The 14,195-nt window shown below is 48.1% G+C and overlaps 6 protein-coding genes across 6 annotated transcripts; 1 reads left to right on the forward strand and 5 right to left on the reverse strand.

Moving 5' to 3' along the window:
• Nucleotides 1-2: 2 nt before the first annotated feature.
• On the reverse strand, nucleotides 3-1,399 carry AAT2 (Aspartate aminotransferase, cytoplasmic; the record flags this gene model as incomplete). The annotated part of the gene is made up of 2 exons (XM_058504825.1): nucleotides 3-1,073; nucleotides 1,130-1,399. 2 exons carry the CDS (start codon nucleotides 1,397-1,399, stop codon nucleotides 3-5), a joined length of 1,341 nt encoding a protein of 446 aa, XP_058359381.1.
• A 509-nt stretch (nucleotides 1,400-1,908) lies between these two features.
• On the reverse strand, nucleotides 1,909-3,063 carry ONS95_011224 (uncharacterized protein; the record flags this gene model as incomplete). The annotated part of the gene is made up of 3 exons (XM_058504826.1): nucleotides 1,909-2,149; nucleotides 2,203-2,888; nucleotides 2,944-3,063. 3 exons carry the CDS (start codon nucleotides 3,061-3,063, stop codon nucleotides 1,909-1,911), a joined length of 1,047 nt encoding a protein of 348 aa, XP_058359382.1.
• A 752-nt stretch (nucleotides 3,064-3,815) lies between these two features.
• ONS95_011225 (uncharacterized protein) lies at nucleotides 3,816-6,766 on the forward strand. The gene has a single exon (XM_058504827.1). It carries the CDS (start codon nucleotides 4,290-4,292, stop codon nucleotides 6,069-6,071), a length of 1,782 nt encoding a protein of 593 aa, XP_058359383.1. The 5' UTR covers nucleotides 3,816-4,289; the 3' UTR covers nucleotides 6,072-6,766.
• A 600-nt stretch (nucleotides 6,767-7,366) lies between these two features.
• FAD1 (3'-phosphoadenosine 5'-phosphosulfate sulfotransferase) lies at nucleotides 7,367-8,315 on the reverse strand (the record flags this gene model as incomplete). Its single annotated transcript, XM_058504828.1, has 3 exons — nucleotides 7,367-7,564; nucleotides 7,615-8,014; nucleotides 8,110-8,315. The coding sequence occupies 3 exons, from the start codon at nucleotides 8,313-8,315 to the stop codon at nucleotides 7,367-7,369; spliced, it is 804 nt and encodes a 267-aa protein (XP_058359384.1).
• A 489-nt stretch (nucleotides 8,316-8,804) lies between these two features.
• Nucleotides 8,805-11,246, reverse strand: DBP4 (ATP-dependent RNA helicase dbp4; the record flags this gene model as incomplete). The annotated part of the gene is made up of 2 exons (XM_058504829.1): nucleotides 8,805-11,075; nucleotides 11,121-11,246. 2 exons carry the CDS (start codon nucleotides 11,244-11,246, stop codon nucleotides 8,805-8,807), a joined length of 2,397 nt encoding a protein of 798 aa, XP_058359385.1.
• Nucleotides 11,247-12,189: 943 nt separating this feature from the next.
• Nucleotides 12,190-13,186, reverse strand: ONS95_011228 (uncharacterized protein; the record flags this gene model as incomplete). The annotated part of the gene is made up of 4 exons (XM_058504830.1): nucleotides 12,190-12,689; nucleotides 12,739-12,954; nucleotides 13,009-13,161; nucleotides 13,183-13,186. The coding sequence occupies 4 exons, from the start codon at nucleotides 13,184-13,186 to the stop codon at nucleotides 12,190-12,192; spliced, it is 873 nt and encodes a 290-aa protein (XP_058359386.1).
• Nucleotides 13,187-14,195: the final 1,009 nt, after the last annotated feature.

Consider the following 14,195-nt stretch of genomic DNA (forward strand, 5'->3'; position numbering starts at 1 on the left):
ATCTACTGCGTCTCCCGAACCACCTTATCAACAGCTTTCGCAAAGTAGTCGATATTCTTGGTGTTCAGTCCAGCCATACTGATACGTCCGTTCTTCGTCATGTAGACATGTGCCACATCTCTCAAGGTCAAGACCTGCTTCTCGCTCAATCCTGTGAAAGAGAACATGCCGATCTGATCTGTGATGTGGTTCCATGTGCCAGGGGTCTTCATCTCCTCAAGCTTCTCCCTCAAAGCCTTACGCATGGTAATGATTCTACCAGCCATTGTGCGTAAGTTCTCTTCCCACTCTTTGAACAGCGCCTCATCGTTCAGCACCAGACTGGCAATTCGCGCGCCATATGCTGGAGGATTTGAGATCTCGGATCTTTGCAGGATAGCTAACTGTGACGAGATTCTGCCGATTGTCTTTTGTGCGTCTGCTCCTGGTCCAGTGACGAAGTGGAAGCATCCCGCACGCTCACCATACAATCCGAAGTTCTTGGCGAAGGATTGTGCAATACAGAGCTCGAAGCCTTGCTCAATGAAGTGGTGGACAGCCCAGGCATCCTTTGCCAGATCACCGGATGCGAAACCTTGGTATGCGCAATCGAAGAATGGGAAGTGCGACTTCTCCTTCAATAGGACTGCCAATTCTTTCCATTGCTCTTTTGTAGGGTCTACACCGGTGGGGTTGTGTGCACAGGCGTGGAGGAGAATGATGCTGTTATTTGGAGCGTCACCAATCGCCTTTTTCATGCCAGAAAAGTCGAGACCTTTGGTTTCTTTCGAGAAGTAGGGGTAAGTTGCGATTGGAAGGGCGACATTGGAGAAGATCTGATTGTGGTTGGCCCAGGTGGGATTGCTGAAGTAGACGGTGGGGTTGCCTGGGTAGAAGCGTTTGAGGAAGAGAGCTCCAAGATGGACAGCTCCTGTGCCAGAAATGGTTTGTACGGAGCAAGTGCGCTTATCTGCGAGAGCTGGAGAGTTGGAGCCCAGAATAAGCTTTGCAGCGGCAGTTGTGAAGGTTGCAAGACCAGCAATGGGAAGGTATTCGTGATTCAAGGCGGGGTCATTTCGGAGGAGCTCATCTGCCTTGAACAAACAGTTAGTGAAGCTCTAGGAATTTTGCAGAGTAATTAATGACTTGCCTTCTTGACAACTGGTAGAACCCATGGCTTAGCATCGTCGTCTCTATAGGCGCCAATTCCAAGATCAACTTTCTTGTCGAAGGTGTCAGCTCTGTAAGCTGCCATCAACCCGAAGAGGGGGTCCTCTGGAGCTTGAGGCACAGCCTCTGCTGGGAAACTGGTGGATGTGAAGGAAGACATGTGGCCGGTGATGCTCTGCAATCTCTGGTTCGGGGGTGAGGAGGAGGACGAAGAGTGGTTTAATGACTGTGAGGTGTTTTTGGAAGTCATTCTGGGGTAGCGGGTGGAACGAGTAGCGCGGGATGTCGCTTGATGTACGCCTTTTCTGGGGTGACTCGGATGATTATTTTAGGCCTTCTCCAACTCGCCAGGCTTTTGTTCCAGGGGTGAACACAGCTTGAGTGGGTTTGATTTCAGCGGGCAAGCGGGCTCCATTTTCTGGGGGATGACAGCCTCTTTAACTTCCTATGAGCCGAGGTATACCACTTCTTTCTCGACGACACTACCTAGGTAGGTCCCGTACAGCCCCGTACAGCCCAGGCGTATGCCAATAGTCGTGATGAGATGATCTACCTTGTTATGTGGACAACCAAAAAAAATGGAGCATGTGCTATTCACTTACCATCACGAGGATAAATTTCCGTCTTGCATATTGCATGCATACCCGCTGTCCAAGCGGAAGAGGTTTCACATCTCACATGTCAAAAGAAGCTGTTTTGGAAAGGTTGAGTGCTTTTGAAACTTCCGATGCTGGCTGACTATTATTGGTATCTTAGATCTCAGATGACTAAATCCCATACGACCAAGAAGAAACTCAGTCCACAGGAGGCATAGAACACGTATTTTGCAGTGCTCTTTCGCTCCGTTGCTTTCTTCAACTGTTTATTTCCACCTCCGACATTCTCCGCTGTGACGAACGAGTTACTGACCAGCTGGTCTATGTGTGCTGACTGCGTTGCTAAATTGTTGACAAGTTGCGTTTGCAACTCCGATATCTCTATGAGAGATTTCTCTGCGGTCCTATACGAATTATTAGCGCTTCCACAAATGCCCGGATAAGTTGTGTTACACACCTCACTTGGTCCAGAGTACTCTCGTAGTGCTTCAACATATCCTGGTTCTCCTGCTCGAACATCTGGATTTGCTCTGGTGTCAAATCCTCGTCCGTATACTGTTCTTTCGTCTCCAGATGTGCTACAGATGATGGCTGTGAAGTTGACGGTGGCATTGGCGCATTCTCAAATCCTCCCAACTCAGGGCCTGCCATTCGTGACATTGATATCATGTTCTTGTTCTTTTCGATTTGTCGCATAATCCTCTTTTCCATCATTGAGGCCTGAAACTGTCCGCAATCCTGCAATTTTTCACGTAAATACCATAGGACGCTTTCGCGGTGCACCTTGATCTCATTGGCTTTCGCCTCATCCAGCTCTTCATCCATCGTTTTCGTCTGCCCAACTCCGCCCGCTGCCCATTTTCCGAGTGTTCCCAGACCCAGCCGTCCGAATTTCTTTCGCCGGATTGTCTCTTCAGTATTTTGCCTCACTTGCTCCGCGTCTGCCAGCATCCGGATGCGAGCATTGAGTTCTCGTAATAGTCTTTTCGTCTGAGCATCAATCTCATCCCGTTGACGGTCTGTTAAATGCTTCCATTCTTTGCCCTTCTGTGATACTGCTGAGCGCCTCGGGGGTGGTGCGGTAGAAAGGTAGGACTGTCGTATGCCTCGCAGTTCCCTGCTTAGGGATACGATACCAGCATTCTGGGAGCAAGATGAGTGAGTATGTGAGCTAGGGGGTTTGCGTGGAGGAGCTCACTATTTCGTATGCTTCTCTAAGAAAACTGTCGATATTGCGGAGCGACAATGATGGGTCCGTGGTAGGTGGTGCATCGTGGCTCTTGAGGAGCTCATTGAGAATTGGAGTGAGATCCGTCATTATAGCGAGTACTTTGAGCGGAAAGCGAACTGCTTAGCAGTGACAAGATTGCCTATTCCGGATGACGTACATCAGGCCGTTCGAGGCAGGGTCTGGTTGGGGTCGAGATGGGACAACAGTTGAAGCTGAGTGTTGTCGCAGGAGTTTGGATGTTGTTGTTGTCCGTTGTCCTGTCCTTTTCCTGAACATTGGACTGGACTGCATCCACATTGGCATTATTGATCGGGTTCGGCCGCTTGAGCTTACCTACCTACGAGCTAAGCTACAAGTAGTGTAGTTGACAGGGATGCTGATGCTCCAGCGCTTTTGCCCTGGCTGCCTGGTTTCTGGAAGCTGCGGGCTGGGGCCACTGGCCAGTGGCCACCACTTTTAGGCTCGTTTTGTTCCCGTCTTGTCTCGTCTGAGTCGTCTCGCTTGCCTTGCCTCTGTCGCCTTGTCGGCCAACGTCATCAACCGCCGATTCCAGATGGCCATGACCATGACCATGACCATGAACCCATGGCCTCCACTGCTTCCCCCCGCGCCCTACCCGACCTCAACCTTGTCTGCTTTTGTACTTTCGTACTGTAATTTACCTACCCTCGCCTCGCTCCTCGTACCTTACGAGTACGGTACCTACCTACGAGTACCTACCTACTTACCCTCTACTTTAGCAGTTACCTTACTATTAGGTACCAACATCCTTCATCATGCAACGACCTCCAGCTAAGTTAACGCCACCTTCCTGTTCCGTCTCTCCCCCTCCCCCTCCCCTCCCCCTCCCCCACCTCTGCGGACTGTTCCTACCTACTCGTACCCTCTCTACCCTACCTTCGCCATTCCACGCCCCTCTTACGAATCAAATCGCTTGCACGGCTTTACTCCGTTGCGTTGCGTTGCGTTGCCTTCTGGCCCAGCCCCAATTCCCGCGGCCAGCGCTTGTTGTCTAATCTGAGCGTAGGAAGTCCGATTATTTCTGTTGTGATGGGGCGTGCGATAACGGCCTACGGCATTTCCATGCCGAGAATAGTCCTGCTCCTGGCCAATTATGCCACTGCCTTTGAAAATATTTGAGAAAACCCTCCCCGTATTAAGGGTAATCGGTGTGGATCGCCGGTGCTAACCATTTCGATGGCAATGATATATATGGTAAGTGACCGCCACGGTAAGTTATCCTCCATTCTTACCAACAGCATAACCGCTGTTGCCATTTTCTTCAATTGAAATGTTCTTTTGTCTTTCTTGTTATGGCTCAAGATGATCGCCTTGTAGAGGCAGAAAAAAGTGAAGCAATTGGAGCAAGCTCTCAGAGCACCATTATCCAGGGACCTGGACAAATATCCTCGACATCATTACCCCACACTTCTCGAACCACTTCTCCAGTGCCGTACGAGACGCAAGCCGCCCAGCATGACGCTCAAGACCTTGAAGCACTGGCAATTGTCAGAACTGGTCCAGTCTATTCTGCTTTTGGAAAGTGGAAGAAGCGATACATTGTTATAATGGTTACCTTTGCCGCGTTCATCTCTCCCACGTCTGCGAACATGTATTTTCCAGCATTAAACCCTCTCCAAGAGGAGCTTAATGTATCCACCACTCTGATCAATCTGACTCTGACGTCCTACATGATTTTCCAAGGACTGGCTCCCACGATCTTCGGAGACTTGGCAGATATGGCAGGGCGCCGACCAGCTTACATCATTGCTTTCATTATCTACCTTGGGGCCAATATTGGACTGGCCTTACAGAACAGCTATGCTGCCCTCTTTATCCTCCGTTGTCTACAGAGTACAGGAAGTAGTGGAGCAATTGCATTGGGCTTTGGCGTTGTTGCAGATGTCTCCACGAGTGCTGAGCGAGGGAAGTATATTGGTCTGCTTGGAGCTGGAACTATGATGGGCCCAGCAATTGGTCCGGTTATAGGAGGTGTTCTTGCCCAGTTCTTGGGCTGGCGGTCTATCTTTTGGTTTTTGGTCATCCTCTCAGGATGTTTCCTGGTTCCATACGCTCTTACCGTCCCAGAGACTGGCCGAAATGTGGTTGGGAATGGATCTGTGCCACCTCAAGGATGGAACCTAACCGTACTCGAATGGTATCAGCATCGTAAGGAAGAAAGATCTTTGGAAGGCCTATCACGCTCCGAAACAGCTGAGGGACGACGTCTCGCGCAGGAAGAATTGGCGCGTGGCCGAAAGCTTCGTTGGCCAAACCCCCTCAAGACAGTACGCATCATAATGGAAAAAGATATGGCTGTCGTCCTGATTTACAACTCTCTGATCTACACCGCATTCTACGATATAGTTGCTTCGATCCCTCAACTATTCTCGGAAATTTATCATTATAATGACTTGCAAATTGGACTTTGCTACATCCCATTCGGTTGTGGATGTGCTCTTGCAAGCTTCATTAATGGCAAATTGCTGGATGGAAATTACAAAAGAGTTGCAAGAAAGATCGGTTTTACCATTGACCGCAAGCATGGCGACGATCTACGACATTTCCCCATTGAACGAGCTAGACTCGAGATCATCTGGCCTATCTTGTACTTCGGCCTTGCTTGCAACTTATGCTATGGTTGGGTTCTCGAGAAGGAGGCAATCCTCGCCGCACCTCTCATTCTACAATTCTTCATGGGCTTGTGCATAAACGGGGCTTTCAACATTTTGAGTACGCTGATCGTCGATCTCTATCCACAAAGTCCGTCGACTGCGACAGCAGCGAACAATCTCGTCCGGTGCTTTGTCGGAGCTGGAGGTACTGCTATCATCAATATCATGATCATTCGAATGGGCCGAGGCTGGTGCTTTACATTTATAGCACTCGTCTGCATTGCTGCGTCACCCATGCTCTGGGTAGAGATGAAATGGGGACCGAAGTGGAGAGAGGAGAGACTTGTAAGGATGGACAAGCAACAAGCGGAGCTAGACAGAGCTAGGGAGATTGAAAGGTTGGATACGCGTACAGTGGATAATGGTGAGATTGGCGCACATGCATCGAGGAGTGAAAAGCGGGAGCAAGGTGGCGTTTGAGTTGTTCATTTTCAGGTGTTTTGCATCATACCCGGCTGGTTTGTTGTTATGCTACCTGTATTGCAACTAGAGTATTTTACATGTGTATACAAAGGACGTTCAAATATCCAGAAGCAGCTATGGTCTCATCGATGACATATTGGAGGTCTTTTATATTGACTTCCATCACAAACCTCGTAATCGTCTTAAATCACAATAGGCCAGCGCTTTATCAGAGATATACATGAAAAGTTGTCAGCCGGTACTTTCCACATAACTGTGGCACATTAGAGTTGGTTATAGTGTATAATAAAACAAACCCTGTATGGTACCGACAATCGATAATGCTGACATCTGACACGACTGATCGTGATCCCAGCATTTCTCACTTCTACGTCTGCTCTCTCTGGCCTCAGCTGAGTTTGACACCGATGATAATCCGTCTTTGAATGACAGTGATGAAGGCCATACCGTTCGTCGATGATAAGTTGTGGTGAGATTTCAGTTTGTCAGTTTAATCCTTCGTTAGGAAAGATGGCTTCACAGAATCCATATGACATAGCATTTGCAATGGCAGTCTACCGAGATTCTTGCAAGAGTTTCAATGCGCAGCTCGAATGGGAGGACTTTTGCTAGGTTTGAAGGACATGTATACCTCGAGCATTGTAGCCCGGCCGGCATATGTACTGCTGTGGCGCCCCTTCAAGGACCATATGGTTTGGACAGTAGGGATATTACTACCGGCTGAATGGATGTCTCATGACATCTATCCCCTCGACTGCCGAAACACACTTTTCCAGGGCACGGCGCTGAAGCGAGGTGCTAAGGCTGCCTAGACGACAACGAAATTCAGCGTTCTTAGCTTAATTACAGGGTCTCGCTACAGGTGTGTTTGACACGGCAGTTGAGGGGATAGCTCCAGGACGAGAAGTTCAAAGCTCCACAAGTTCTCTAGGGTGAAGTGTATAGAACGGTACCCAAAGTGATCGATTCTTTCCACGCTCATGTTGGAGGGTGTAATGTTGTAAAATTATATGTCTTATTCACCTGGCAAACAGAAGCAGTGAAAACTTTTAGTCTGGGCATCGAATCTTTCAGTGTATAATTGCACATACTCAGGTGAGGTAGCTTGCCAGTCCTCTGCATACGTTGTACATTGGGGCTTTATGGTGGGGCAGCTCGTTCCAAAAAGTTTAAGTAACTTGCCTACCTACAAAAATAACCATGATCTCCGATGTGAATCCGTCCAAACTTGTCAGATTAGTGAATACCTAAACAACAGGCAACCGCCATCTAATGTCTAAATGCATTTATCATTACTTCCAATCCCGTCCCAGTCTCTCAGCATTATCTTCCATCAGTTCATATGCTGGTTTGAAAACCTTACTCTCTTTCGTGCCAGTATCTCCGTCCGCCTTCAATGCTGGATTTGGATGGGTATCTGTTGTGCCTCCCAGCGACGTATATCCTTGATCGTATAACGGACAGTAAGGAATCTGCATTTGCCGAATGAACTGCCACTGTTAATAGACGTGCTGGTTTGGGGAGCATCAGAGAAACGTACGGCCCATATTTCAGCATAGTGCCAGTCAATGACAGGATGTATCCTCATGAAAGCTGGCCACCCCGAATCCGTCTCGTCAAAATGCGTCAAGCTCTGCCCGTGAGGATCCGTCCGCCTCGTCCCTACGAGAATAGCCTTCACCCTCTTGTTCTCTTCCAAGTATCTTTGGAACGCCTGCTTCATCGGCATAGCATATCGTGCTAGATCTAGCCTGTATGTGGTAACGGAATCGTCCACGAATGCATCGACTTCGGCAAACGGGTGCGGGGATATAATGTACACGGTAGCGAGGGCTTTGGGGAGTGGACCTTTCGTGTAGTTTGCTAGGCCGCAAAGGAGGAGAATGAGGAGGACGAGGCAGTCTTTGCCGCCATTGTATGAAAGTGATATCTCTTCTAGGCTGAATTATAGGACACGAGTCAGCACTCACGTCCTTCAATATTTCAATTTCTAGTACCAGTGAGGGCTCAAAACAATTTCAAGGGGATTCAGTACCTGTATCTATCCAACGCCGTGCTGATAACCCCCAGTGCGACTCTGGTTTGCTCCTGGACAGCTTTCAATAGCGGGGTCGGAGCCTCGGTCTCTAGGAAGATGTTCAATCGCGCCGCGAGTCTCGCGCAAACAGGCAGGATGGTCTCATCGTGGCCATTAACGGTGGGCGCTTTGTCACCGGTATCCTCTGGTGCACGCAGTGGCATCTCGTTCACTGCAATCCATGTGTCTTGCTACATAGAAGGAGAGCAGTGAAGGTTGAGGGTCGTCAGCAAAGATGAAGGTGAGGCCCGGTTCTGCTCGGTGGCCAATTCTTAGCGCGGCATAGCCGAATGTGGGGTTTTCGGGATGGAGGGGCAGCAGCCTGGCAGCACAGGAGAGTGCTGGGTCCTTCAGGGACAGGACGGGATCGGAACAATGGCGTTCCAGTGCCGGGTAGATAGGAAGGTACATTAATTTCAAGTTAACAATGCAGCAAAGTAAGCCGACAACATTAGGCATTAGGTAGCCTATAGACCCGAAAAGGCAACAGAAATGCTATTCCTGTCTGAAAAGCCTTGGAGAATTCGTGCATCAACTGGGAACTTCAGCATGTATTTCAGGCTCTTGTCTGATAATTGGTACGGGCAATGGTAGAAGGGGACAGGGCAAAAGTAAAGGGTATCATAGTTTCATTGGTAATTGCCTGGAAGCAATCATTTGAGAAGACCAGCAGCAAGAGTCTCCAAGTCCTCCAGGGTCTCTGGCTCATCATCTGCTTCAATAATGCGGCCTTTCCGCTTGGCCACCTTCTTGTCTTCTTCAGAATCATCCTCGAACCATTTCTTTGGACGCTTCGCAGGTCGCTCCTCTTCATCTTCGACTTCATCGCCCAAGGGGAGCGATGCTAATAGAGCCATTGGATCCTGATCATCTCCAACATTAATCAGTTCGGGAGCCTCGTCGGCATCCGATCCTTCTCTCTCTGCTGCTTCTCTGGCCTTGCGTTTCTCTCGCTTTTCTCTCTTCTTTTGCTTCGCCAGCTGCTTATCATCAAGATCAGCCTCACGAACTCTCGCCGATTCGTCTTCCAAGAACTTCGCTCTCTGCTCCTCGGCGGTTCCACGTTTGCTGAAGTCAGCTTCGTCTTCGAGTTCGTACAGTTGATGAGCAACTCCATCATCATCGAAAACCATCTTGGTCCCTTTCTCTTTGAGCTTCAGCATTTGCTTCTTGGAAGTCAACATCTTCTCTCTTCGTTTTGAGTCGATCACGATCGGCTCCTTGCTGATGCCCTCAATTACTCGTGCTGCAGGACCCGCGGCCGCAACACTCTCATCATCCGACTCCGCATCATCGTCCACAGGAACAACTCTCTTGACTGACAAGAAGTCATTGTCCTCATCGGCATCACGAAGGCCATCGTCATCTTCGTCAAGATTCTCCTCTGCAATCATTTTTGAGTAATGGCCAGACAGAACATCCTGGTTACGACGTTCGAACATGCGGTCGTATTTCGTCCTAACCTCTTCCTTGATCGGCTTCTTCGTTGACTCTTCAGCATCGCTATCATCATCACTCGAAATGGCTCCTCTTGGTGCGTTTTTGAGATTTTTCGTATCGTTACCCTTCTGAAATTTGATCTTCGGAGCTCCCGGGAGGCCCATGCTATTCGCAAAACCTTCGAGGTCGTACTCGTTTATTTTGAAGACTTCCTTGTCCTTCTGCAGATAGACCGACTTGGCATAGCTAGTAAAGGCCTTTTGACCGAGATACTTGAGTTCGGGGTACTTGAAGCACATATCTTGCAACTGATTCCGGATACTTTGCTGTAACTTTTGCCGAGGCTTTGTCTTCTGTATCGGTACCTTCTTATGCTCGAGACGTTTCAGCATTCCTTCCTCTTCACTAGGATCTAAGAATAGCACAGCCTTTCCAGCTCTCTCGTACCGAGCTGTCCGACCGACTCGATGAATGTAGGTGTCCGCATCCTCAGGACAATCTAACTGAATAACCCAATCCACAGCTGGAAAGTCTAGACCTCTTGCCACCACGTCAGTCGCAAAAATACACGAGTTCTTCGAAGACGAAAACTTTGAGGTAATATCGAGTCTCGCAGATTGTTTTTGGCGGCCGTGAAGATGGAGAAGAGGAATACCGGGTTGTAAATGTCGGAAACTCTCGTAGACGAACCGAACTTGCTTGCCAGATGACAGAAATACAATGATCTTGGCCTTCAAGTTATTTCTGATGAAACTGAAAAGGGTGTTGAGTTTTTCTGCTAGTGGCGTTATCACAACGTACTGCTGTAAAGTAGTTGGAGTAGCACTCGACGCTGCCTCGTGAACAGCGACATATTCAGGGTCGCGTAGACTGAGTCTTGCCAGATCCGAGACTTTCTTCGTCTGGGTCGCACTGAAAAGCATAGTCTGTCTCTGTTTTGGCAGATGCTCAACAATAGCGTCCACAGATGCTTGAAATCCCATGTCCATAATCCGATCCGCTTCGTCCAGTACCAGCATCTGCAAATTGCTCACATCGAAGTCGGCTGTTTGATCCATGTGCTGCAACATTCTTCCTGGAGTACACACAAGAATGTTCATCCTTCCCAGACGTTCCCGCTCCTCTTGTAGACTTCGTCCTCCTATGATCAACCCAGCTGAAAAGGAATGGTTCCGTCCAACTTTGCGCAACACCTGGAAGATCTGAGTTGCAAGCTCTCGAGTGGGCGATATAATGAGCGCGCCCAGCCCATCCAGTTCAGTCCATTTTTGCCTGTAAAGATTTTCCAAGACTGGAAGCAAAAATGCCAAAGTCTTTCCGCTTCCAGTTTTTGCAGCACCCAAAATATCTTTTCCCTTCAGAGCAAGCGGCACAGCTTTCGATTGGATATCTGTAAGGGTCTTGAAATGCGATGCTTCGAGTCCAGAAGCCGTCAATTGTGACAAAGGTAGGTCGGAAAAGTCCTTTACTTCAGCTTTTGGATCCTAGAGCCATCAGTACTGCGCTGGTGGGGAAGTCGAAATACTTACTAGCTCTTCAATGGCCTTTTGCAGAGTGTCGTGGTCGTCGACATCTCGTTTACGTTTGAGTGACCGAGATATGTTCTTTGCCCGCTTTGGGGGTTTGGACTTTCGCCCATCTGGTTGAGAAGCCATGGTATGTTCAAGTTTCCTTGCAAATATTAGCATCCAGCAACATATCCAGCGAAACTTTTGGGCAGGAAATTTGCGCTAGCGGCCGGCTGAACTAAGCCGTTTTGGGGTTAATAATGCCCCCTCTATCCACATAATTGTCAATAAAACACCTACCTGGCTAGGCACGTCTAGCAGCCCATTGCGACTTTATAGAAAGTCACTAATCCGAGTTCCAGACTTCGCGTTACATCGAAAAATGAAGAGTGCGGAAATCTTAGTTATTCTTGATTCAAAATTGGTCGTTTTCTAGGGCAGCGGAGTGTGGCAATTGTCTGTCCGCCCAGCCCAAGCCTTGAATTTGAGCTACAGGACTGTATGTAGCAGTGCTGACCTACAAAGTTACGTGATCTTTGAGTATCTTTACGCAGCCATCTTCTATCTTAAGCTGTGTCATACCTTAGTCAGCGCTATTATAAATTTTCCAGGTCATATATAATTCCTACCTTCAGCTGCAGGTCTGAACGATGGTTTCAAGTCATCCTAAAGAACAGAGGTAAAAGGTTTAGCTGGCGACTTGAGAGACTTTAAATTAGCACTATCTAAAACGATCTAATTCATGCAAATTTCGGTAGCAAGGTAGATGTGTCATAAGCCGGATTATACACTGCATTCTCCTTGTTCAAGTCAAACTTTTACTCGCATCGCTTAAATGCCAATAGTAAACATAACTCAATGGTTAAACTTAACTAATCTATTTAGTTTAACAAAAGCGAACTTGCCTATATTCTTTATTGCAATGAAGATGATAATTAGTGAAGGTTTACTGCGTGTGATACATTGTTCAATCACAAGGAGTGAATCACAAGGAGAATACATTCCAGATTAACGTAGATGTGCATTGCGCTTAAGAAGATGTGATACAATGCTCGCCAGGCGATGATGCGGCACGGAGCACTCTCCAATCTCAAGGGAGACAAGTCAAAAGCCCGCCTAGTTTCTTCAGTACTATCTCTTGAGTCATTGCGTCCGCATCCAGTTTATTCGAGTCCCCAACACTGATGCTTACAAAACATCCTTCTGTTCCCACAACCTTCCTCTCCAAAGATAAACGATCATCGCCGCAAGTCTCGACGTCATCAGGCTCGAAAAACGGAATTGCGGGAAATATTCTACTCAAAACGAACTTAAAATCACCGACACTCGAGCAGGATGTCGCTGATGAGGCTGGGAAGTTGACATTGAGCCAAGTACCTTCAGGAAGATATGGCTTTCCAGAATTGAGGATTGTTGCTGTCAAATTTGTTGCAAGCTGAGCGTACACAATAGAGTAGCCTGGAGTGGGTGCCGTCCATGCTGTTTGAGAGCCGCTGCGTCCACTGAAGGCAATGGCTGGAATGCCGGTCTTGATTGCTTCAATCGCTGCACCAACTGTGCCAGAGAAAGGAACTTGAACGTCGAGATTTGCTAGGTTTTGTCAGTAGAGTAATAGCTCAAATCAGGAACGGTCACACACAGCCAACATTAGGTCCTGTAACTGCAAAGTCTGGTGGTCCTTGGAAGAATTTGGGAGACAATGTAGAAATTCCATATGCCATCGAGGTCACCGGAAACGAGTTCACGTAATTCAGGCGTGGATCGGAGCTATTGAGTCCAACCGCGGGGCTTCCAGGGGGGCAACTCTCAAATTCGCATCCGTCCTTGACTTCATCTGCCTCCCCATCAAGAGATCCTACTGGAAGTCAGATCATTGAGCAAGGGTAATTGATTCAGAACCACAATCTACCTGTTCCTGACTTATTCTCTGCCGGAGCCGACACGACGGGTGACTCTCCTGCGCTACTCAAAGTATCATAAAAAGTTCGAAGATTGATTTCCGCCCATCCGTCATCATTGGACATGATAATGTTCGATCCATGAGCAAGGATTGGGAGTACGACTGTTGTGGTGAATAAGAAACGCATTCTGGCTGACGACGTAATGATGGATGTGACAGGATTAACACCGAGAAAGGCGCTAGAATAATGGAGATGATCTGAAGGAATAAAGACTCACACTTGACTTGAGCATTATTTAACTCATGCCCTGCTACCATGTATGGAAAGAACGAAGCAAATAACTGCCATCTGAAGCAAACTTGGCAAGCGCCCATTGTCGTGAGTGCTGGACCGATAGCGAGCCCTGATAGGTGGACGAAAAGTTCCGCGTCTTGACTGCTTCTAATCCCCTTGGCAAGAGTACAGATAAAGCGATGATAGGATAGTTGATATGGAAATGAGCCCCTGAGCAGCTATTGTTGCGGATAGCTCAATAGGAGCCAATACACTGGCAACCACTCAAGAGCAGGAGACGCGGGGAACGTGGCGATGAATTTCAAGGCAGAATTAGCCGAAGTTTTGGGCCCCTTTCATTAAATCTTGGCAAATGGAAGTATTAGAAAAGATGCCACTTACTATGCTTTTACTTGAGAAATTGAATGCGCTATTGATGAAGAAATTTGATGTTCTGCCTGGAACCTTCTGTACTGGAAAACTGGGAGGACGAGCCAAGTCCTTTGGAGGTGAAGATTGAGATGCCCAGCGCTACAGTCAGTCTCTGGTGATTCGGGCCAAGGTCTGATATAAGTTATTCTTAGATGAAGCAAGAATTACCATGATCCGCACTCAGCTTTTCCCCAGCCCTCTCCTTGTTGATGTCCCGGTTGAGGCCTTGTTAGTAGGACTACTGTTGACCTGCCTCACTTGAACGATCATCACGGGTTGGATGAGAACATTATGATAAATCTCCCACCGGATGATGAAGACCTTGGAATTTTCGCAGATATGACGAGGTGGGGCTAGAGCGGCGATGCAAGGTTTTGTCAGAACGACATACAGGTACCGTACAGTCCGAGCGGAATCTTGTCAACTGCCCAATGCTCAAGTTTTGTGTTGATTTCTCGTAAGAAGTGAGAGCTGACGCTACATGAGGAAG

Source organism: Cadophora gregata (genome assembly GCF_030347475.1).
Source record: "Cadophora gregata isolate MNR1 chromosome Unknown scaffold_5, whole genome shotgun sequence".
In the NCBI taxonomy this organism is placed as follows: domain Eukaryota; kingdom Fungi; phylum Ascomycota; class Leotiomycetes; order Helotiales; family Ploettnerulaceae; genus Cadophora; species Cadophora gregata.